Source organism: Pristis pectinata, chromosome 17 (genome assembly GCF_009764475.1).
Source record: "Pristis pectinata isolate sPriPec2 chromosome 17, sPriPec2.1.pri, whole genome shotgun sequence".
NCBI classification, from domain to species: Eukaryota; Metazoa; Chordata; class Chondrichthyes; order Rhinopristiformes; family Pristidae; genus Pristis; species Pristis pectinata.
Window position 1 is genome coordinate 7,578,519 of NC_067421.1, and position 24,011 is coordinate 7,602,529.

General features: G+C 47.7%; 1 protein-coding gene across 6 annotated transcripts in view; it reads left to right on the forward strand.

Annotated features, from left to right (window-relative positions):
* Positions 1-24,011, forward strand: part of depdc5 (DEP domain containing 5, GATOR1 subcomplex subunit) — a 119,722-nt gene that overhangs the window by 72,802 nt on the left and 22,909 nt on the right. For 3 of the 6 annotated variants that reach the window (XM_052032028.1, XM_052032031.1, XM_052032034.1), the window contains exons 27-36: positions 1,031-1,151; positions 3,232-3,399; positions 5,715-5,934; positions 6,806-6,939; positions 7,854-7,977; positions 11,409-11,575; positions 15,885-15,968; positions 16,658-16,790; positions 19,597-19,705; positions 20,932-21,156. In XM_052032028.1, coding sequence (XP_051887988.1) covers positions 1,031-1,151; positions 3,232-3,399; positions 5,715-5,934; positions 6,806-6,939; positions 7,854-7,977; positions 11,409-11,575; positions 15,885-15,968; positions 16,658-16,790; positions 19,597-19,705; positions 20,932-21,156 — 1,485 coding nt within the window. The remainder of the gene's footprint in view (positions 1-1,030; positions 1,152-3,231; positions 3,400-5,714; positions 5,935-6,805; positions 6,940-7,853; positions 7,978-11,408; positions 11,576-15,884; positions 15,969-16,657; positions 16,791-19,596; positions 19,706-20,931; positions 21,157-24,011) is intronic. The other 3 variants (XM_052032033.1, XM_052032029.1, XM_052032030.1) reach the window with 3 other exon arrangements.

The following is a 24,011-nucleotide window of genomic DNA, read 5'->3' on the forward strand; positions in this document are numbered from 1 at the left end:
AAGGTCATGAGTGTTTGGAATTCCCTTCCTCAGAGGGCTGTGGAAACTGTCTTTGAATATTTTTCAGGCAGGCAGCGAGATTCTTGATAGTGAATGGTTACTGTGTAGACAGGAATTAGGACTAAAATCAGATCAGCAACAGTCTTTGGTGGCACAAGCTCGAGGGGCCAAGTGGCCACTGCCTTCCCCTGTTTTGTGCATAAGGTAAAGATGTTGAAGGGTGATCCCCACCATTGGTCAGCCTCTGGTCCAGGACTGGAATGCTGATATGTCCTGTCCTGTGGATGCCGTCAGCAAATTCACAGACTAGTTCATCCACCAGTAGGATGGCGCTCCCTGCTCTGAGGATCCCACTGACCCATCTCCCGGAACTCGAGCACCCAAAACCAACAGCACTTCCTTGCAGCAGCCAGGTTACCTCTCCCCACGCTGATCAGTGTCCTGGTCTCACAGCGTTGCTACTGTAATGACTTAAACTCCTCACCTGATTCCAGATAATGTGGAGAAGAGTAACTTCTCTCTTCAGCCACACAGGGTGAAAATCAAGCCCTTCCCTCTAGGGGACAAGCTAGCACACTGTAACCCAAGGTGTGCCGAGGCAGCACTTCCAGTTCCCCACCAGTACCCCTTGAGGCTCTGTGCTCATTCCTGGAAAAAGTCTCAAGTATGTCTGGGCACTGAAAGGTGCCAGGCAGAGGTGGCCTTTGATACATCAGCAGCGACCCAGAGCTTAAAATGTTTATGACCCACTCGTGGTGGAAGAGTGGGTGTGAGTGCAAAGCTGAGATGGAAACTGAAGTGAGGACACTAGCAGCAAAACCAAGGAGAGAGAGTCCAACATTCACATCTACTGGAGACACCACACCTCTCTGGGATCAGACGTATCTCTGGTACCGATGTGGTAGATGGCTCTGCTTGGTCACCACTGCCGACTGGAAAGGCATTAATTAATACCAACACTTTGCGGGTTCAGCTGCTGGCTGTCTTCAGTGGTAATGTTCAGTCACTGGTTTACTCCCTGTATCTGCAGGTCTGGTGTCCAGGAACAAGCTGGAAGAGGAGGAGATCTCGTACTGGCTGAGCATGGGACGCACCTTTCATAAGGTCTGCTTGAAGGACAAGATGATAACTGTCACTCGTTACCTACCCAAGTAAGTGGGACGTAACTGTTCCAGCCAAACGTTTACCCACCTGGTGTCTGAGTGGTTTGATCAAGATACTGCAATCACTTTGGCAAAGTAAAGTGAGAAGATGACCTGGAATTGGGAAGAAGAGCCGATCTCAAGCTTTTACCGTGTCCCAGGTCACAACATTATGGCATTCTTAGTATGTGGGAGAGGATTTGTCTCAGTGTGAACCTGGTAAAATGAAGCAAGGATTATCGCTTTAGCAGCAAGAAGCTTAGCTATTGGTATTGGTTTATTATTGTCGCTTGTACCGAGGTACAGTGAAAAACTTGTCTTGCACACTGTTAATACAGATCAATTCATTACACAGTGCATTGAGGTAGTACAGAGTAAAAGTAATAACAGAGCTAGGCGTGGGTCTATAAGGTTGTGTTTGCACAAGCTGATTGCTGCCCTCGATGTAAAGTAATTGTGTTGTGTTTCTAAAAAGATGAAGAGCACAATAACTTGCATTTAAATGGAACCTTTTAGGACATTCCAAAGCACTTTGTAACCAAAAAAGCATGTCTGAACTGTGGTTTATCAGTCTCTTGTAGCGGTTGCTACCGCGGAATAAAACAAGACTCTACTCGGAGGATTGCCAAACAGAACTGGTTTATTTTCCCGCCTTGTGCGGGCCCTTTAAGGGAGAAAAACTCCCGCCCAAAAAACCGGCAATGACGTAAGTCCTACGTCATCAGGACTTTCCCGCACGCGGGTTCTCCCCGTCGCTCGGAAAGACGAGGCCCGCCGCCATCTTGGGCCTCGTTGCTCCGACGCCGCGCAACCCGACTGCCGAGCCGGTTCGCCCGACTAGACGGTGAGTCGCCACACTCTTGTATTTCAGTGTGAGCCTCGTGTTATGTGCTCTCACCCTGCCTAGATAACATCTCAAGTCCCTCTCAGCACTGGAAGGCATAATCCAAGCTGATGCTCCAGTGCAGAGCTGAGGGAGTGTTTCTCATCAGGTGTCATCTTCCAAATCAGATGTTAGACTGAAACCCTTTCTCCCCTCCCCCTGTACTTTAGATGGGTGTAAGTGATCCCTGATTGTTGTGTGTGGAGGGTGGAGCTCCCCTGGTGTCAGTAATCCCTTGGTCAACTCCAAAACAGACCCTCTGCCTATTGATTCCTACTGGGGTCTTGCTTCTTTGCAATGCCACTGTGGAATTTATCTTAACTCTGTCTTTACCTCTCGTTGTCTGGGTGTAGCAGCCAGCATAGTCAAAGACCCCACCCACCCAGGTCATTCTCTCTTCTCTCCTCTTCCATCGGGTAGAAGATACAGGAGCCTGAGGGCACGTACCACCAGGCTCAAGGACAGCTTCTACCCCACTGTGATAAGACTATTGAACGGTCCCATTATACAATGAGGTGGACTCTGACCTCACGATCTACCTTGCACCTTATTGCACTGCACTTTCTCTGTAGCTGTGACACTTTACTCTGTACTGTTATTGTTTTTACCTGTACTACTTCAATGCACTCTGTACTGACCCAATGTAACTGCACTGTGTAATGAATTGACCTGTACGATCAGTTTGTAAGACAAGCTTTTCTCTACACCTCGGTACAAGTGACAATAATAAACCAATAATTTCATGGGAACTCTTCATGAAGCATTGGGGACATTGTTAGTGGGTGTGATTAGGGCAGTTAAGTGCGTCTATAAGAGATGTTGATTTGGAAAAATTGACTGGAGATCTGGAGAGTTTTGTGGAAGTGGGAGATGTGGCTCAATGGAAGTGCACAGAGGGGAACAGGGGCAGGCAGCTCCTAATGGTTCCCCATGAAGCTTGAGAGCATTACATCACCCTGGGAACTACTGGGACTTGAGTTAATTGTAGCCTGAGGTGTCGTATATTTTATGTTAGGGATGGAGAAGAGTTAGAAAAGTGATGTGAAGGAGGGTCAAAAAATGTGTTTGTGTGTAATCTATCAAATCCCATTGCTGTTTTGTTGCCTAATCTGGGAATATTTAGAGGGGAATTGGAGAGTAGGGTTTGGAAAAGCTGGGCGGGTGGATCCTCTGTGCTCTGATTATGGCTGTTGCCGTCTCCTTCAGGTATCCCTATGAATCTGCTCAGATCCAGTACATCTACAGCCTCTGCCCACCACATTCAAGCACAGAGTTTGTGTCATGTTGGGTGGAATTCTCTCACGAGCGTCTGGAGGAGTACAAATGGAATTATCTGGATCAGTACATCTGCTCGTCAGGCTCCGAGGATTTCAGGTTTGTGTCCTCGCGGGCTGCTCTCCAGCTCTGCGTTCTGAGGGAGGAAACCGCCTCGATCGCCATCCCATCCCCAGTCTCCCAGTCGGGGTGAGGCTACCAGGTATCTCCCTTACCCCAGCAAAAGCATCAGCTGATCCCTGCTCCTAAGTGTTCAAGCTGGTGAAATTCCTGGTAGAACTTGAACAAATAGGTGCAGTCCCCACAGTTTTAAACGACCTGATCTTGTAACCATGTCTCCTCGTTCAAGGTTCTCCACCAATGGAAACACCTCCATCTACTCTGCCCCCTGATCTGGTTTGTTTAAATAGGACCACCCCTCATCCTTCTACACTCCAAAGAATATAGATCTAATTTTTTAACCCTTTTCTCCTTGGAGCGACAGAAGACTGGGGGACCTGACTGAGGTGTATAAGATGATGGGAGGCGTTGATCATATGGATAGTCAGAGACTTTGTCCCCAGGGCTGAAATGGGTTCCACAAGAAGACACAGGTTTAAGGTGCTGGGGAGTAGGTACAGAGGAGATGTCAGGGGTAAGTGTTTTTTTTACTCAGAGAGTGGTGAGTGTGTGGAATGGGCTGCCGGCAACGGTGGTGGAGGTGGACACGATAGGGTCTTTTAAGAGACTTTTGGATAGGTACATGGAGCTGAGAAAAATAGGGGGCTATGGGTAAGCCTAGTAATTTCTAAGGTAGGGACATGTTCGGCACAGCTTTGTGGGCTGAAGGGCCTGAATTGTGCTGTAGTTTTTCTATGTTTTTACTCATGATCAGATGAGGTAGTGTCCAGTGTGGATGTACAGTTGGAGAAGGGGGCACTGGGGTATAGTGTAGACTGATATTGCGGATTTATAGTGGCCAGGTTTGAAGAGCGATATGCAGTGTCCAAATCGGTGGGCAGGAAGCATGATATTGGGCAATGAGATGGTGATGTGGTGATCTCTGCTGCCTTGGTCTCTGGTACATCAAAACCCCACCTCCCTGTTGTCTTGGCTGTTCAGACCTTGGCGTTCTCTGCAAACTTGAGCACGTCCAGTACTCCATATCCACACACCCCTTTGAGACACCAGACAGCAGATGCTGGAACCTGGAGCAACACACAAAGTGCTGGAGGAACTCAGCAGGTCAGGCAGCATCTGTGGAGGGAAATGGACAATCGACATTTTGGGTCGAGACCCTTCATCTGGTCCGATAGAGAGAGGGGAGATGGCCAGTATAAAAACCTTTTCCCTCCATAGATGCTGCCTGACCTGCTGAGTTCCTCCAGCACATTGTGTGCCGCCCCTTATCTTTGATCTCCTCCAGGCCTATAACCCTCCCATTGTTTTGCCTCTCCTCCAGTTTTGGTTTCTTGCAAACCCAAAGTTCCTTTGCTGCAAAGTTCAAAGCTTCAGTCCAGTGGGTGCTGACCCTAGAATTCCCTTCCCTCACCCCAGCGTCTCTATCGTTCCATCCTCCTCTGAGATATTCCTTAAAATGCTTGCCTTCTGGTCACGTGCGCTCATTTCCTTGTATGGGCTGATGCCAACTATCATCTGATAGCCCCCCCCCCCATGCGGTATCCTGGGACCTTGCACTGCCAAGGGATAGTGACAGATTTACCAGCAGGCAAGAACGCGGCACTAAATTATAATGTAGGAGATTGAGATTATTTGTTTTGGAAGGAAGAGTAAGAAAACAAGTGCATTTTGTAAATGGTGAGATTGTAGTAAATGTTGGTGTCTTGAAGGATCTTGGTATGTTGGTACTTGGAACACCTGGTGGCATGAAGGTACAACAAAGAAAAATTGGGAGGCAGGTGATACATTGGCCTTTGTTCCAAGGGGATTGGTGTATAGGCTCAAGGAAGTCTTGTTGCAAGTCCAACATTTTGGTGTTGGCCTCCTTATGTTGGCAGCAGTGCCAAACTGGTTGGACTCCTGGTCTGAGGAAAAAATGAGAAGAAAGAATGGGAGGTTGGAAGGATGAGAGGTGATCTCACTAAAACCTGTAGGATTCTGAGGGAGCTTGAAGCTGTGAGGAAGGGCCCCATCTTGGGGTAGATTGGGGCGAAGAATCCAGCGCCAGGGAGATAGTCTCAGGAAAAGGAGTCCACCAGTTTGAACTGAGATGGGAAATGCCTTTATTCCGAGGGATATGAGTCTTTGGAACTTGCTACCCTCGAGCTGTGGGTGAGTACATCAAAGGCATGGTGATAAATCCTTGGGCATTAGGAGATTGGATGAAGCTTGCACAAAGTGAAGGACGAGCTATGTCAATGAATGGTGGAGAGGGCTGCATTGCCTCTCCTCTCTTACGATCTTGTGCTCCACAGTTTGATCGAGTCCCTGAAGTTCTGGCGAACTAGGTTCCTGCTGCTGCCAGCCTGCGTAACGGCCACGAAACGTATCATGGAGGGTGAGAGTCACTGTGACGTTTACGGGGAGAAGCTGCGTTCAGACCAGGAGGAGTGGCAGCTGCTGGACGGCTTCATTCGATTCGTGGAGGGTTTGAATAGGATTCGGAGAAGGCATCGCTCTGACAGAATCATAAGGGTGAGGCTGTCCCATTGCACTTCACCGGAGCACCAGTAGCCGGCAGCTGCTGACTCAAGCAGGAGAGTAGACAATCGATTAGCAGGCATCCGAGGTTGTGCTTGATGGCTGCTTGTCGTTCATCCTGTGTTAGTTCATACTCCGAGCAATCCCATTCCCCTATTCTCTCTACGTGCCCATTGACTTCTGGCTCTCCCGCCACCCACCTACACTAGGGGCAATTTATTAACCTACCAAGCAGCATGTGAGAGGAAACCGGAGCACCCTGGGGAAACCCACACCGTCATAGGGAGAACATGCGAACAGACAGCACCTGAAGTCAGGATTGAACCTGGGTCACTGGAGCGATGAGGCAGTGGCACAAATGTGCTTACGTTGTTTTTATTCTTCCATTCCCTTTTGTGTTTCTTTTTTTCAATTCAGCAAGTATTTTAAAAGTTCAGTCTTCAAGAGACCCCTTCCACAGGCTGGTTTCCTGGCCAACATATTCTCTTTACTTTGAAGCTTCAGTTGAGCAGCTTGCAACAAAAACAGGAGCATTGTGCATTCACTGCTGTTCTTCCTCACATGGTTTCCATAACTTACCCAAGTGCAGTGGGATATGATCGCCACTGACACTGCTTTCACCTGCCCAGCTTTATTCCCATCAGGAAATCCGGAATTGCAGCCCCATCCCACTGCTCTAGTTGGACTTGCTTCATCCTGGCTGAGAAAACTCTCCTGAATGAAGTTTAGTCATTCTTGGAGGCACAAGAATTGGGACTGATTCTCACTGGGTTTTGCCCAGCTTGTCGTTCAGTGTAACTCGTGCTTCCCCACATGTGACACTTCACATTGTTTAACTAACACAGGTATACCCTCTCCATTTCAGAAGGCAGCTCCCATTAAAGGCCTGCAGATGTCCGGCTCCCTGTCAAGCTATCCCACTGAACCAGCAGGACCCCCACTGGGGAAGAAAGGAACTTCAGCTCTGTCTGCCTTGCTGGAGATGGAGGCCAACCAGAGGTGAGCTGATGGAGCAACTGGTTCGTAGTTACTGAATGGTTCCAGTCAGCCCTGTCCCATCTGTGTCTGCCCCCTCCAGTGAAGGAGGGGCTGCAGCCTTTGCTTGGAGTCTTGTGGCTCAGGTTGGAAGCTGAGGGTGGAGGAGGTGGTCCTGTCCTTGGCTCCATTCAGTTTCCACTGAGTGTTGAGAGTTTTTGAGCTCCATTCACTTGCAGATTAGAATTAGATATGGGTGATGTGCCTTGTACATAAATATTACACTGTGCCATAATGAATGTATGAGGTAAATTCATTTTTCACATTTAATTCTACTTGGATTAATCCTAATGTTTAAAAAAAAAACACCCAAATTAATTCCTAGATATCAGCCCAGTTAGCGCTACCTGATGTGAGGAACATGTATTCCCTGGGACCTGAGGGGTGTCGGTGCAAGTCCCCTTGGAACTGAGGGGTGTCGGTGCAAATCCTATGGATGAGAGGCACTGCCTTTTAGTTTGACAGAATTTTAAGATCAAATGCTGTCATAATCTCTGCTAAAAGCTTGCCTTTGGTGTGGATGTACATATACATTTTTGCCTGTGTTGGGATTGGGGAGGAGGGAGCAGCTACACTGATGGCTTTGTGTGGAACTGACCCTTTCAATGGAGATTCCAGAAAGAACTTTGCTGTTTAGGGGCAAAGATGTCTGGTCCCAAAGCAGCACCGTGAGATTTTGCATTTAAAAGGATTGTGTAATCCATTACAGTGACGTTACAGATTACAGACAATTAAACTCTGCACACTGGGGAGAGTTTGAAATCCGTGTCCTCGGAGGTCCTAGTTAGAAGTGGGTCTAAGTGCCTCAGACTGAGTCCCAGCTACCAGTTTTGTTTAACACCAGATTTTTAAAAAGATTTCCCTTCTAATTTCTTCAGGAGCTTTGAGGAGCAGCAGGCAGCGGTACACTCTGGGAAGGGAGCTGCCTCGTCCTCGGAGAGCACTCCCCATTCAGGGGCAAATGTCGTCATCACTCCCACGCATGTGGACAGTCCGAGGAAGGTAAAACAACCGGCGTGCAACCTGCCGTGACGCTGAAATTTTCCGGGGTGCATGCGGAGTTGTTTCTGTATCTCTCCACCTTTACAAACTGCGACGAGTTAAGGCCTCAGCAATGTGATGCTGGAGTGATGGCTGCTGTTGTAGGGCAGTTTTGTTGGCATCCTGCAATGCAAGAGGTAGCAAGAAATTTGCACCAAGTTAAAACGTGGGGGCCATTGCATAATTACAGCCCAGCTCATTCACCAGTAACTGGTTGAATATTTTTCCAATAGACTCAACAGGACTCAATATAGAATCACCACATTAATTGTACACAAAATCTAGGCTTCATGCTGCTTATTGAAGGGAGTTTACCACTGACAGGGTACCGTTACTATAGGACGTGTAGACAGGACTGTATCCTCCGAGTTCTTCATTTCAGATTTGCTGCCATGGCCTCTTAATGTTTAATCCATTGGATGGAGAGGCGAGCTCCGTCCTTGCACTGAAGGGCAAGATCTTCATTCTGGTTTATTGTGATTGATTTAAGGCTTTGCTTTGCAATTTTAAGAGCTGAACATAAGACATAGGAGCAGAATTAGGCCATTCGGTCCATCGAGTCTGCTCTGCCATTCGATCAGGGCTGATTTATTTTTCCCTCTCAACCCCATTCTCCTGCCTTCTCCCCATAACCTTTGATGCCCTTACTAATCAAGAATCTATCAACCTCCGCTTTAACTACACCCAATGACGTGGCCTCCACAGCTGTCTGTGGCAATGAATTCCACAGATTCTCCACCCTCTGGCTAAAGAAATTCCTCCTCATCTCTGTTCTAAAGGGACGTCCTTCTATTCTGAGGTTGTGCCCTCTGGTCCTAGACTCTCCCACTACTGGAAACATCCTCTCAACGTCCACTCTATCCAGGCCTTTCAATATTCGGTAGCTTTCAATGAGATCCCCCCTCATTCTTCTAAACTCCAGCAAGTACAGACCCAGAGCCATCAAACACTCCTCATGCATTAACCCTTTCACCCTCGGGATCATTCTTGTAAACCTCTTCTGGACCCTCTCTGACACCAGCACATCCATCCTTAGATATGGAGCCCAAAATTGCTCACAATACACCAACTGCGGTCTGACCGACGCCTTATAAACCTCAGCATTACATCCTTGCTTACATGCCATTCATTGCGTTGTTGAGTGGGTGTCAGTCGGCTGTCTCAGGTGAGGGAGCAGGGGTGTCTGACCCAGACCTCTCCATGGATGCTACCATCCCCTGAGACAAGATACTTGCAGGTATTGACACACTGGTAGAATTGGGCGTATTAAGTCAACTAGTGCAGCTACCAGAATGGGACCAGAGGATAAAGAAAAGCTTGTATATAACTTATTCTTCATGGTCTTTTGAAGCTTAGTCACTGTGGTAGTGTTGGAGAAAAGAGGCTTTTGACTCCTTCTAACATCTACAATGCCTTTCAATACCGGCATTGGCACAGGGTCCCTTTGTATTTGTGCTGGCAGAGTTTGGCTTCCTGTTCGATTTGGATTACTTCTTGGGTTAGTTTCAGTGCCGAGTTTCGCCAGCTCTCTGAAATGCCTCGACACCAAGTCCTTTGATTGGTTAGGAGAATATGCTGTCCCAATTGAAGGAGAACTCCACACTAACCATTGGATCAGAGCTGGCGGAATATTGCCTGAGGTGAGTGGGACTTTGCTCCCAAGTTCCGGACTTGCCTCTCCACTGGCAGCTAGAGAGCCTTCCAGCACGACTTTTCCTCCTGCTCCTCCACCAGTGTCTCTGGAACGCAGGAAAACATCCTTGGACTTTTCCTTTTACCACTGTAAATGCTGCCCCCTGGACATATGATCTGAAATTTGATCCAGAGTTCCAGCTCAGCGTGTTATGTCTCCTGACATTGCCACAGAGTTGTCAGCCGTCTTGACCGCTGTCTATTGTAGAGCAGGAATTTCCTACAACAGTCCTGGCCTTGCCCTCTCTCTGTACTTACCCCCAGCCCCACCCCCAGAACTCAAACCTTAACCCCTTATCCATTCCCTGTTACCCTGAGCCCTGTTTTATGTGTTGATTGAAGAGTTCAGATTCCGCTGATGGAAATCCTTGCTTTGAATGATCTTGTGAAATTAGTTTGACAGCCAAAAATTTGACAGCTCTGATTTATTCAGTTAGCTAAGTTTCTTTACCCCCATAATTCCCTTCTCTCCTTCTCTTCCTAAGGTCCTGGACTCCTGATGGAATGAAGTTCAGTGGTCCCCAGGGCCTGTTTCCATGTTGTATAACTCTTGACTCCTTGGATTCCATTCCTTCAACACACCACTCAGGTGGCCCCTTATGACCGAGCGAGATGTTGAGACTCTGGGTGCTTCACAGCACTAGCCGGTCTTGATCTTGGTCAAGGTTCACATGTACATTGGGCACTTATTGTTTTGCAGTCATTGGGCTCAGCAAGATCCTGGAATCTGCAAATGGGATAAATTATTTGAATCTGTTTTCAGGAAACAGTTTGAGAACAAGTTCCTAATTCTCTCCCTTCAATAGTTCTGCAGTTGTTGCTGCCTCACAGCTCCAGAGACCCGGGTTCCATCCTGACCTCCGGTGCTGTCTGTGTGGAGTTTGCACATTCTCCCTGTGACTGTGTGGGTTTCCCCGGGTGCTCCAGTTTCCTCCCACATCCCAAAGACGTGTTGGTAGGTTAATGGGCTGAATGATCTCTTCCTGTGTGAGGTGATTAGATATTCTACATCCATCTGACAGCTCTCACTAACAAGCTGTGTGGAGTTGAATCACTTTTGTTTTGAACCTGTCTCTTTTTTTTCTTTCTGGGCTTTATTCAGTTGCATTTTCTCTGCAGTCCTACAGACCATGATTCCACCAGCTTGTTAGGAAAGTGCAAGGGAGGGAGATCTGGAAGAAGAAAATGCAATTGCATATTCTGAGTTGTCAAATTTAAAAGGCGGTGTCTTAAAACTAAGCTGAGCAAATTAAGGTGAAGGTCTGCATCTATCACATTCTCTCTCTCTCTCTCTGTCTCTCTGTCTCTCTCTCTCTCTCTCTCTCGGTGTCTGTCTCTCTCTCTCTCCCTCTCTCCCTCTCTCCCTCTCTCCCTCTCTCCCTCTCTCCCTCTCTCCCTCTCTCCCTCTCTCCCTCTCTCCCTCTCTCCCTCTCTCCCTCTCTCCCTCTCTCCCTCTCTCCCTCTCTCCCTCTCTCCCTCTCTCCCTCTCTCCCTCTCTCCCTCTCTCCCTCTCTCCCTCTGTCTCATTCACCCCACCTATGTCATGTGAACAAACTGACAACTATCATTTGTGCGGTTTCTGCTGGTTGCATTTACGATACCGGAGAGAGTTTCATGGTCAAGAACTGGAATTAGGGCCCAACTACGGCTCGGAAGATGGGTGTTTGTTTATATTTCTGATTTATTTAACACGCACGCAGGTTCAAGGAGACCAGATGTTGATTGGCACCGACCATTCAGATTACAGCCCAGCTTTGGCAACCACTGCTGCATCTGGGGACAGATCAGGCAACTTGCAGACCTCTGCCATGGGAGTCGCTCAGGCTGTGGGGGACCAGTGTTTGGTCGCCACCACAGGAGAGGGAAGGTAAGGTCGTTGATCTAGCCAGCATCGTCCACAGTGTGAGAAATACTCCTGCACAAATATGGTGTTGGTTTATTATTGTCACTTGTACCGAGGTACTGTGGAAAAACTTGTCTTGCACACCGTTCGTACAGGTCAATTCATTACACAGTGCATTGAGGTAGTACAGGGTAAAAACAATAACAGGATACAGAGTAAAGTGTCACAGCTACAGGGAAGTGCAGTGCAGGTAGACAATAAGGTGCAAGGTCATAACAAGGTAGATTGTGAGGTCAAGAGTCCATCTCATCATATCAGGGAACCGTTCAATAGCCTTATCACCGTGGGATAGAAGCTGTCCTTGAGCCTGGTGGTACGTGCCCTCAGGCTCCTGTATCTTCTGCCTGATGGCAGAGGGGAGAAGAGAGAATGTCCCGGGTGGGTGTGGTCTTTGATTATGCTGGCTGCTTCACCAAGGCAGCGAGAGGTATAGACAGAGTCCACGGAGGGGAGGCTGGTTTCCGTGATGTGCTGGGCTGTGTCCACAACTCTCTGCAGTTTTTTCTGTTCTGTTGTTCCTTTCCTGATACAAGTATACGCAGTGGTATTTATTGGGAATAATACCAGTCTTGAACCTTGTTGCATTACCACGTGACCACCATGTTACCATGTTGGGCTTGTGTCATCATCCAAGTACTGAATTAATTCACATTCACTTTAAGCCATCACTCTCCACCCTGGAAAGGCAGACACTTGTTCGTGAGACCTTATTTAAAAACCAGTTGAGGATTGTTACAATGTAGGGAGGTCCCTGGCGTTTTTAGAGTCCTAGAGTTATACAGCACAGAAGCAGGCCCTTCAGTCCACCTCATCCATGCTGACCAAGATGTCTATCCAAGCTAGTCCTATTTGCCTGCATTTGGCCGATATCCCTCTAAATCCCCCATATCATCCCTCCATGTCCATGTACCTGTCCAAATGTCTTTTTTTAAACATCGTAACTGGAGCACAGATTACCCTAAATAACAAAGTCTCCAATTTAAATTACGCAGTGTTGAAGTGAACTTCAGGAAAAAAAACATTTGGGTTTCAAAAGATTTAGCATTTTGCCCTTCAAAGTCACAGGAAAGTATTTTCTCCTGATAACTGGCTGCGCGGGACTGAGGCTCAGATTGCAGTCCCTGAATCAGGGTGGAGAATGCTCTGGTTGGGAGCTGAGCTGAAAACCTGTCCAAAGAAGTTCTGTCCTCTCTCACCGCACCTTCCAGCCCCTTCACGACTGCAGTCTGCACCAGTTGAACCGACCTGCGTTGCCCATTTGAAACTGCACTGTACGGTAAGCGTTTCTGATCTGGGGCGCCAGCGGTCCCGGACACGTCCTCCTGCAGGGTGGATGGTGTGACCATCCCAGAAGCCTTGCTGTTTAACCTTTTCCAGGAAATGCATGATCAGACAGGACTATTATCAGATGGAGCCCCATGAAATGTTTTAAGGGACCTAGGTAGAAAGATATAATTGCATTCCATTCTGGAATTAAACACCGTCCTAATAATATGTTTCACAGTAAAGTTTCCGTGTTTATAATGGAAAATGCTCTGAACTTGACAGACTGTAAGTATGCCTGCTGTCAGTGAGGCTACACTGGTCCCATCACTGAGTACAGGAGAGTTGATGGTAGTTCAAAATCCATCCTTTCCAAGGCACGAGTCGTCGTGACTCAGCATGTTTCCACTCTCTCCATAGTGAGAGTGCAAAAGAAACATTCCATTAAAAAGTTATGCACCGACGCCTCTCAGCCCCAGCAACCTCGGCTGCTGTCTGTGTGCAGTTTGCACGTTCTCCCTGTGGTTGGATGAGTTTCCCCCTCTCACCCAGATAGGTGCTGGTCGGGGTTAATTGGCTGCTGTAAATTACCCCAGGTGGATGTGGGTGGCAGAAGAATTGGTGGGGAGGGGGCGGGTGGGAATGCAAAGCAAGAGGGAAAATGGGATTTGTGTGGATGGATGCATGATGGTCAGCACAGACCTGCTGGACCGAAGGGCCAGTTACCATGCTACGTGACTCCACGACGATGAAATCTGGAACTTGCAATGGGGAGAGAACCGCGACCATTCCCATTCGCACGAGCGACCCGGCAGCTGTGGGCATCCTGGGAGGGGGTAAGTGCTGCCCCCAGTGGTGCCCGTGCCTGTGCCCGGGATCTGAGCCAGAATCACCTCGTGGGCATGGTGTGAGCACTGGGCGGAGGGGAGTTCTATCTGGGAAACACTCGAAGAAGCATCAGTGTCTGCAGCTCGGCAGTGATTGTACAGTGCAGCCTGTGAACACAGTGATACAGGTTGACTCACAGGTTCCCAGGAGTCAGGGTGGGTCCGGACAGAGTGGAATCGGAAGAGGTGAAAGGCAGCAGACAGGCCTGTCCTGAGCAGGGTTGCTTCCCCCATCACTGTTCCCCACCTTTTCAGGATCCGGCTCTTTGTACTGAGCTTGTATTCCTTTGACTATATCAATTTCTAAATAAAATTACGAAAGTCTGGTGCAAATCTCCATAAATAAAGAGAAAGTACTTGATGACATAGCAGGGCTTAAAGGTGGATAAATCCCCAGGGCCAGATGAGATTTATTCCAGGCTGCTATAGGAGGCGAAGGAAGAGATTGCCAGGGCTTTGTCTGAGATTTTACATTTTCATTGGCCACAAGTGAGGTACTGGGTGACTGGAGGATGGCAAATGTGCCCACCCCCCCCCCCCCCACCACCCCTCCTTTTTCATGAGCAGCAGGGAAAAGCCCGGTAATTCATGACTTGTGAGCTTAACGTCATAATGGGGAAGTTATTGGAAAAAGTTCTGAGGGACAGGATCAGTGATCGGTTGGAAAAGCAGGAACTAATCCGAGATAGCCAACGTAGCTTTGTCAAGGGCATATCTTGTCTGAGCAATCTGGATGAATTTTTTGAGGAGGTAACAGTGTATTAATGAGGGAAGTGCAGTAGGTGTGGTTTACATGGACTTCAGTAAGGCCTTCAAGGTTCCACATGGGAGACCTGTGCAAAAGGTTAGGACTCATGGGATCCAGTGCAAGTTGGCAAGTTGGATCCAAAATTGGCTTGGCAATAGGAGATAGAGGGTGATGGTAGAGGGTTGTTGTTGTGATTGGATGCAGGGATCGGTGCTGGGAGTCTTGCCGTTCATAATATGTATGATGTGGATGTAGGAGACGTGATTAGTAAATTTGCAAATGATCATAAGATCGGTGAAGTTGTTGACGGTGTGGGAGGTAGTCTTGGGCTACAGGATGACATCAGTGTGATGGAGAAATGGCAGATTGAGTTTAATCCAGATGGCAGTTCAGGTAAATAACATGGTTTAGAAGGCATATGGATCCTGGCCTTCGTCAGTCCAGGCATGGAATACAAGAGCAAGGAGGTTATGCTCCAACCTTGTAAAACGTCGGTCAGACCACAGCTGGAGTACTGCGTGCAGTTCTGGTCACACGCAAGAGGAAGGATGTGATTGCACTGGAGAGGGTGCAGAGGAGATTCACCAGGGTGTTGTCTGGGTCGGAGTGTTTCAGTTATGTGGGGAGACCTGGTCTTCTTTTCCCCGGAGTGGAGGAGTTTGAGAGAGGACATGATTGGGGTATATAAAATTGTAAGGGGTATAAATAAGGTAGACTGCTGGAATCTTTTCCCCTTATCAGAGGTAGATAAAACTAGAGGACATCGGTTTAACGTCAGTAAGAGAATTAGAAGGGATCTGAGGGGGAACACTTTCACCCAGAGGGTGGTGAGTACCTGGAATGCACTGCCTGAGAGTGGTGGAAGCAGAGTCGCTGGCACCATTTAAAGGGTATCTAAGTGAGTACTGTTCTCACCCAGGCTCTGAAAGCTGTGGGCCAAGCTCTGGAAGATGGGATTAAATCAGATGGGTGCCCACGGGTCAGTGAGGGGTTGGTGAGCTGAAGGGTCCATTTCCATGTTGTATGAAATGTGGAAAACTAGGACTCATTAATATAAGATGGTTATTAGTGAATGGATCAAGCACATAACAGAAAAAGTTCTTTACTCAGAGTGATGGAACTTGTTATCTCAAGCAAAGATCTTCTCGGGTCTTTTCAAAGAAATAATATGAAAGTGATGGGAGGGAATGTAGTGGAAGGAGATTCCTGTGGAGTGTGAACATCAGTGTTGGACCTGGTCCCTGTCTCCAAAATGTAACAAGCAGGGGAGGCGAGAGGTACCCTTCCATCACAAGCCCTCTCAACACTTTGTTTAACGTGACAGAGTACAATGTTTGACTCTGTGTAAAATACTTAGTGTCTTGTTGCATTGCAGCAGCCAGCTGTCCTCTGGGATCGCAAACGCATTGACTTCCTCCTCGTCTCTCGCAGAGATCCTGGAGACAATGAAGCACCCCACGTGAGTATTAGATCTCCAACTGTGGGTTGTGTGCCCGTGAAGGCAGGACTGTTGTCCAGTAACACTGTATGTTAAATTCTATGGATTTTTATTTTACCAGTAGCTTATAGAACATATTTGGTTGTACATTTAAAGTTGGTGAATGCAAGGGTTCCAGAGAAAAACAAGTATGAAATAAGTACCACTGATTGGGAAGGGAATTGTGTAGCATAGGGTTAATGTTCTTATTTGTATGGGAAATATACTTACTCTTTCATTGTTGAATGACTAGTATCTGACGCAGATCACCAGCTCTTTGTGTGTGGCAGAAGGTGATGACAAGACAGTTGTGGTGCTCTGGGATTTTCCAGCACTGCTCACAGGTTCCTTGGAAAGAGGCCAAAGGTGATAAGGAACAAATTCCTTTAAGGGAAGCGGGAACAGCACAACAGCTCCATAAGACTGCAAACTTACTCGGGATCGGGCCGAGGCAAGTGGAAAGGTTGCTTTAAAAGAACGTACTCCATTGCCTTGATGGGAATGTGGGGGATAAATGGGGACGTGGGGGGGTTTGTTGGGAGTGTGTCTGAGCTTGGGATTGGACCAGTGGTCAAGGAGACCGATACAAACAGATGGTAAAGGTAGATTTGTCAATGTTTTGTGATCCTGTGGGATTCGAACCTCAGTCTCTGCTCACTCTTCACCCCCAGTACTGGTATTCAGCTGCTTCCTGAACAGAGAGGGCTGCACCCCAATTGCTTCATCAGCGCGGAAGTGGTCCACTGGCTCATCAGCAATGTTGAAGGTGTCCAGACGCAGTCCATGGCCATCGACATCATGCAGGTAGAGCGAGCACGCACGCAGCATCGCTGTCTCACCCCCCCTCCTACCAGAAATTCACTGGGGGCGCCCACGAGAGCCCCAGTTTCTGTTGACCTAGCTATGCTGACGTATGGCCCTACAATCGTCCTCATCACCACCCCACTCCAGACCGAGAAGGGAGAGATCAGGCAAGGTCCCATGGGCATGATCACTATTCACTTGGGCGTCAGCCTGGATCGTGCCTGCCCCTGTCGCCCTTGGTCCGGTCCGTGCAGTGAGAATGGTCACTGGGTGAAATGCCACAGGGCATGTGGCACCCATTGAAATCCCGTATTTCACATTTTCATATTTCCTTACTATATTTCAGGAGGCCATTTGGCCCATTCAGTCTCTGCCAGCTCTTGGAGCAATCCTATCACCCTGGTTCTACCATAACCCAGTGCAGGACTGGGCGAGTGCTGCACTGAAGGATGAAGCATTAAACCTGTCCTTTTAGACAAAGCATAAAATATAGGAGCAGAATTAGGCCATTCAGCCCATTGAGTCTCCTCTACTATTCAATCGTGGCTGATTTCTTTTTCAACCACATTTTCCTGCCTTCTCCCCTTGGCCCCTAACCCCCTCACCAATCAAGAACCTATCAATCTCTGCCTTAAATACACCCAATGACTTGGCCTCTGCAGCTCTCTGTGGCAACAAATTCCACAGGCTTCCCACCCCCTGGTGGTCCCTTTTATTCTGTGGCAGTGCTATTGGATCCTAGATTCTTCTACTAATGGAAACATCCTCTCTGCGTCCACTCTATCCAGGCCTTTCAGTATTCAGTGGGTTTCAGTGAGATACCACTCCCCCCGAGTACAGGCCCAGAGACATCAAACGCTGCTCCAGCACAAGTCGATCCCCGACTGTGTTTCAGAAATGATGAGCAGTTCCTGCCATATCCTAGCCAATACTTGTTACAATGGTTAAGGAGGCCATTTGGCCCATTGAGTCCGTGCTGGCTATCGGAGTAATCCCATCCCATTCCCTCACTTATTTCCCTACTTTCTTCACAAGCTCATCAGCTCCACCCTGAATTTTCCCGTCACCCCCATACACAAGGGGCAATTTACTGTGACCGATTAGCCCACCAGCACAGCTTTGGAATGTGGAAGGAAACCCATGCGGTCATAGGAAATTCCACACGGAACATCCTCACGCCAAGGGAAGTCAGGATCTTATTGAGTCATAGAATTGTACAGCACAGAAACAGGCCCTTCAGCACGTCACATCCATGCTGGCCTTTTCGTGCATGTACACGAATCCAATTTGCCGTATTAGGACCATATCTTTCTATGCCTCAACTATTAAGTGTCTGTCTAAGTGTAGTGATTGTATTTGATTCCATCACCACCACCTCCGGCAGCAAGTTCCAGATATCGACCACTGTGTTTAAAAAGTAAACTTACCCCTCAGATCACCTTTAAGTCCCCTTTCTCTCACTTTAAACCTCTGCCCTCTTGTTTTTGATACCCCTACTGTGGGGAAAATGATTTTGACCATCTACCCTACCTGTGCCTCTTATAGTTTTATACACCTCTATCAGGTCACCCCTCAGCCTCCTTCACTCCAGGGAAAATGAGCCCAGCCTGTCCAATCTCTCTCCGTAGCTGAAGTCCACCAAACAGGGCAATATCCTAGTGAATCTCCTCTGCACCCTCTCCAGCACAACCACATCCTACATGTAGCATGGTGACCAGAACTGCGCGCAGTGCTCTAACTGAGGTCTGAACAATGTTTTTTAATGTTGGAGTATAAATGCTCTGGTATTCAGTGCCCTGACTAATGAAGGACAGTGTCCCATATACCTTCTTAACCATGTTATCTACCTGTGCTGCCACATCTTCTTGAAGGTACTTTTGTATTTTCAACCCATCCATTTTGTGTTCTCTTTTTTTAAAACAAAACACCTTAGTTTTCAAGCAGCCTTTTTTCCTTCGATTTCCTTGTACATCTGTTTTGAAATCTGGTTCCCAAGGCCCTGCTGGCCTGATGCATGGTCTTGACCCAAAATGTCGCCAACTACTTCCCCTCCACAGATGCTGCCTGACCCACTGAGTTCCTCCGGCAGTTTGATTTTGTTTTGTTGCTCCAGGTTCCAGCATCTGCAGCCTCTTGTGAATTAAAAGGGAGGTGGGATGAATTGAGCCAAGCTCAGCTTGTTTTCCGTGTGTGGTGAGGAACATCCTCCCCCTGTGGACCTGGCTGAGGTGTGACGCTTACAGTGTGGGTGGTCCTACAGCTGGTGATCTCCTACCTGTGACACACCATGTTGATATAGGAACTGCTTATTCAGAGACAAGTACTACCAAATAGTCACAGCCAACAGCACTGTACCAGTTTCTATCACCAAATAATTCCAATGGTAATTGGAATAAATAAAAGTTAGATATCATCAAATCTTGGGCAACACAGTAGTACAGCAAGTAGTTTTGCACAGCTCCAGCCACCCAGTTTTGATCCTGATTTTGGGTACTGTCTGTTTGGAGTTTGAATGTTTCCCTGCGAACAAGTGGTTTTCCTTCCACATCCCAAAGACGTGTGGGATGGTAAGTAAATTGCCCCCAGTGTGGAGGGTGACAGAAGGATTGGGCTGTTGATGGGTTATGGGAATGAGATTGTGAGTGCTCAGAGCTGGCACACACGCGATAAACTGAACGCCTGTCTTCCACGTCATATGAAAATGTGAGGCACTTGCATCCCTGGGCCTGGTTAAATGTGCAGCTTCTAATGGAGGCTTGCTGCAGTGCTGTGGACTGACCTTTGCTTTGTGTGACTCTTTGTGCAGAAGATGCTGGACGAGCAGCTCATCGTTCACGCCTTTGGGGAATCCATGCGGACCTTTGTGTACGGTTTCTACCTGTACAGGCTCCTCTCAGACAAGGACACAGAGAAAGGTAAAGGTGTACTTCAGTAAGGCCATTCTGTAACTGGTGTCTTGATGTGACTTCTTCTGCTTAAGGAACAATAGAGCTTCTCTTCAGTACCAATGGATCCTCACCATAAGTGCTTCTCATCAAAGCAGTTTTTGGTGGTGGTGTGCTTGCTGCCGATTTGATGATAGAGAATCCGTGCACAGAGCACTCGCATTAACAGAAAGACCACATGGCCTGTTTGATGATATTGGCTGAGTGCTGGACGTCTGTCAGGAGACGGAAGTGCCTTACCCTATTCTTCAAACAGATTTTTTAATGATGCATTTGGCAGCTGTTAACATCGGACTGCTCTTCACTCTGATTGCCATTGTCACTTTTTGGTGATGAAACTTGGTGCAATGCCTTCACGCGTGACTTGGTGATGGAACTGCCATCTCTGAGCCACAGTCCACCCTGGGGAGGAGCACAACAGTCCAGGCTCGGCCTCCAGTGCGGGACTGGACGAGGGCTGCGCAGGAGGAGGACATGTTAAACCTGTCCTTTGAGCAAATGTAAGAGACTGTGTTTTAGAAATGGCGAGGTGTCTGCCACATCCTGCCCAATATTTGTTTTTCGGTACTCTCATATTTTCTGATGATGTAACGGAGGCCATTCAGCCCATCAGGACCGTGCCAGCCCTGGGCGCAATCCCAATTCCCCATTTGTTTCCTTGCAACCTATTCTTCACGTGCCCAGCAACTCTCCCTTGGCTTTCCTACCACCCACCCACACTGGGAAGGATTTACATCGCCAAATTGATCAGCATCTTTGGGAGGTGGAAGGAAACCACCCGGGGGAAACCCACGTGATCATGGGGCGAGAACGTGCAAACTCCACACAAGCAGCACTTTTGATAGAACTCGGGTCTCTGTATAAGGCAACAGCTCTACTGACTGGACTCTGCCATTCAGGAAATAAATTCCTTACCACATTGTTATGACGTTTGTGTAAAAAAAATGTTTGTGACATTTCCTACAGTAAGTTGCTTGGCTTCAGTTTAAAATGTACATGATTGGCTGTGAAGTGCTTTGGGTGCTCTAAGGATGTGGAGAGAGGCTTTATCAATGCAAATCCTTCTTTTCACTTGAACACCCATCGTATTTCAGAGATGTTTATGACCACCGCTGGATTGGGAGAATGACTGACTTCTGTGTGTGCTCATCAAACTTCATCAGAGTGACTCTCTTCTCCCTCTCTCCTCTCTGCAGGGACTATGCAGCCTTCCACTATCTGGTACACTTCCACAATGGACGACCTGGCTGCCTTCCAGCGCAAGTGGTTTGAGGTGGCTTTCCTCACAGAAGAGCGACTTCACGTCGACATCCCTGCCTTCCTGTTACCGTGGTTACCCAGTAGGCCAGCATCCTATGCAAGTAGGCACAGTTCCTTCAGCCGCAGTTTTGGAGGACGAAGTCAAGCCGCTGCCTTACTAGGTAGATGCACACCACAGGCAGCAGGGAATGGTCTCCAAGGGAATGAGCTCATGTGGACAACTTGCCTCCTCCCATTCTGCACATTGGCTGCTCAGACTATTTATTTGTATCTGTCTATTAAATCTGTTTCAGAAGGCAGAGATCCCTGCTTTGATCAGAGCTTACTGCATCCAGATTCCTCACTGCTTGTGTGTCTTTCTAATACTCAAAATCACCTCATTTGGAATACATAAGATGCCTGGTTTGTTTACTGAAGGACCAAGACTTGGGAGTGTTATACTTTCTGTTCAAATTGTACCTTCCTTTACTTCTGCAGTTTCTCAAAGACGTCGGAGACTGTCGTTTATCTGGCAAAAGCGAGCTCTTGTGTTACCTTCCCCTCTCTTCTGCATCTTTGGCTGGTGTGCGGCAGTGCTTTCAGTGCCAAGTGAGACCATGTCTGCTCCTAAATGAGTCCAGTGTTCTGGCTTGCATTGAAAGCAAATGCAGCTTCTGCCTCCCAATGCTTTACCTGGCTGCAGTGTCGAGGAAGGAGGTGCTTTGAACAGAGAGTCCCCAACTCTCCCCAAGACTTGCTTCACATTGAAAGGAGCCAAGCATCTTGTATCCAACATCAGCGTAACTTCAACTTAAGTGTTCCTAATTGTGGGAGGAAATTCCAGAGACCCTGGTCATAATCCTTCCAAGCGCCTATGAATAGAAGGTAGTGCTTGAGGTTGGCAAATTACAAATGTTACACCCTTGTTCAAAAATAGCTGGAGGGTTAAAGCCAGTGGCTGCAGATCATTTCTGGAAACGATAATCAAGGACAGAATTAGCAGCTTGAAGGGGTATAAAGGGAGAGGATGCAGAAGAGATTCACCAAAGGATTCCAGGGATGAGGGACCTCAGTTATGAGAATACACTGGAGAAGCTGGGGCTGTTCTCCTCAGTCCAGAGAAGGTTAAAGAGGATCTGACAGAGGGATTTAAAATCTTGAACGGTATCCGTAGAGTAGATGGAGAGAAACTGTTCCCATTTAATAAAGGGGTAGGTTGGTAGTCGAGGACTGGGAGACAGAATGAAGGTGATTGAGGAAAAGGCTTTGATTTTTACACAGTGAGGGGTTAGGATTTGTACTCCTCCACTTAGGGTAGTAGTTATTATTTTTCTCATATTTCCTTGCAAGAGAGGAGAAGACCATTTGGCCCTTTGAGTCTATGCCAGCTCTTGAATGATCACTTCAATCCCATTTTCCCCACCTCCCTCCCCTCCCTCCCCCCCCCCCCCAACATATTTCCAAGTATAGCAGTGACAAATTTACAAGGCCCAATTAACCTAACAGCCGGCGTGTCTATGGGATGTGGGAGGGAACAGGAGCACCTGGGGAAAACCCACATGGTCACAGGGAGAACGTGCAAACTCCACACAGACAGCACCAGAGTTCAGGGTCAAGCCCCAGTTCGCTGGAGCTGTGAGGCAGCAGCACTACCTGCTGTGTCACTGTGTTGGATTAGTGGAGGGAGCTTCAACTGCGGTGCTCCAAAGGGAGCTGGCTGAGTACCTAAGAATTTGCAGGGCTGTAGGGAGAGGAGAGGGGAGTGGGGGCTAATCAGGTTGTTCTTGCATAGAGCCAGCAGGATTCGATGGGTTGAATGGCCTCCTGTGCTGTGGCCACCCTGATTCTGAGTGGAGAATTGTTTCACATCATGTGTGTACAAAGATAAAGAAACCCGTCAACAAAATGTGGTACCACTTCCATGATAACCTGCTATCCAATTGTTTGGAAGTCCAGATGGCTCAGCATTGGGATCACTGCGCCCCCATTTCCTGTGCCCCCTTTAAATCCTCCAGAGCCCTTGTTCCTGCACTTACTATAAACTCACTGGAGCCCCATTTCGCCTAATCCCATATTAATTCACCTAGTTCTCTGGAAAAAATTGTCCTATTGTACAACACCTTATCTAAAGACAAAACGTGAATAGAGAGCGTGTTGGGGTATTATTAGGAGTCTGGGAAATCTGCCAGACCAGCACTACTGAAGTCCCAAACGTGCCGGATTATCGGGGTTTTATTGTAGTGGGAAATCACCCAGTCACGTCCATTCCAGCTGTATTGTTGTTGCCACCGTGTCGTTACGACAAGAAGCCAGGATTTAACTTGAAGTTGGCTAAGAATAAATGACCGGCCCTTGTACTCCACACAGTGAGGTGTCTAACAGGGCTTGTAGTCAGAAGTGGGGACTGCCTGTTGAAACAGAATTGACAAATTGCTTCAACCTATTTTTGACCAGTAAGCTTTACTAACCATGTGTGCTCAAATGCTTATTGTGACAAAACACTATTGTTTTCGAGCAGATGTAGCCTACGGCTATTGAAATCAAGCTGTTAAGTTGATGTAACTACTTCTTTTCTGGCTTCTGGTTAGTAGCTATTGTCCATTAAGCTTTTACTAAATCTAAACTGTCCACATGACCTCATTGGTTCCCCACTTGGATATCATTGGCTGATTCCCTAAGCAAAGCCTGTGATGTGGAATTGTGTGTATAATAGAGCTCAGGAACAAGCTCAAACTCCCCGTGCTCTATAACCACCCCGATAATCTGTCCTTTAAATTATCCTGCATGCTTCCTCCTCCCTTTTGATATGGTAAATTTGGGTACATAATGTTGCAATGTATTTGGAACAATTGTAAATTGCCTTTCTTGAGTGAGACGGTCTCCTGATTTGCTGCTAAATCGTGTGGGCCAAGGATGATCCTATAATCTGTCTTGGATGAGTTGTTGATTTCACCAGGGATGGGCATTGGGAACAATTGTGCTTGGTTGGAGAAAGTATCGTGCATTTTCCATTACTGATCCCCAGCCAGTCCCTTCC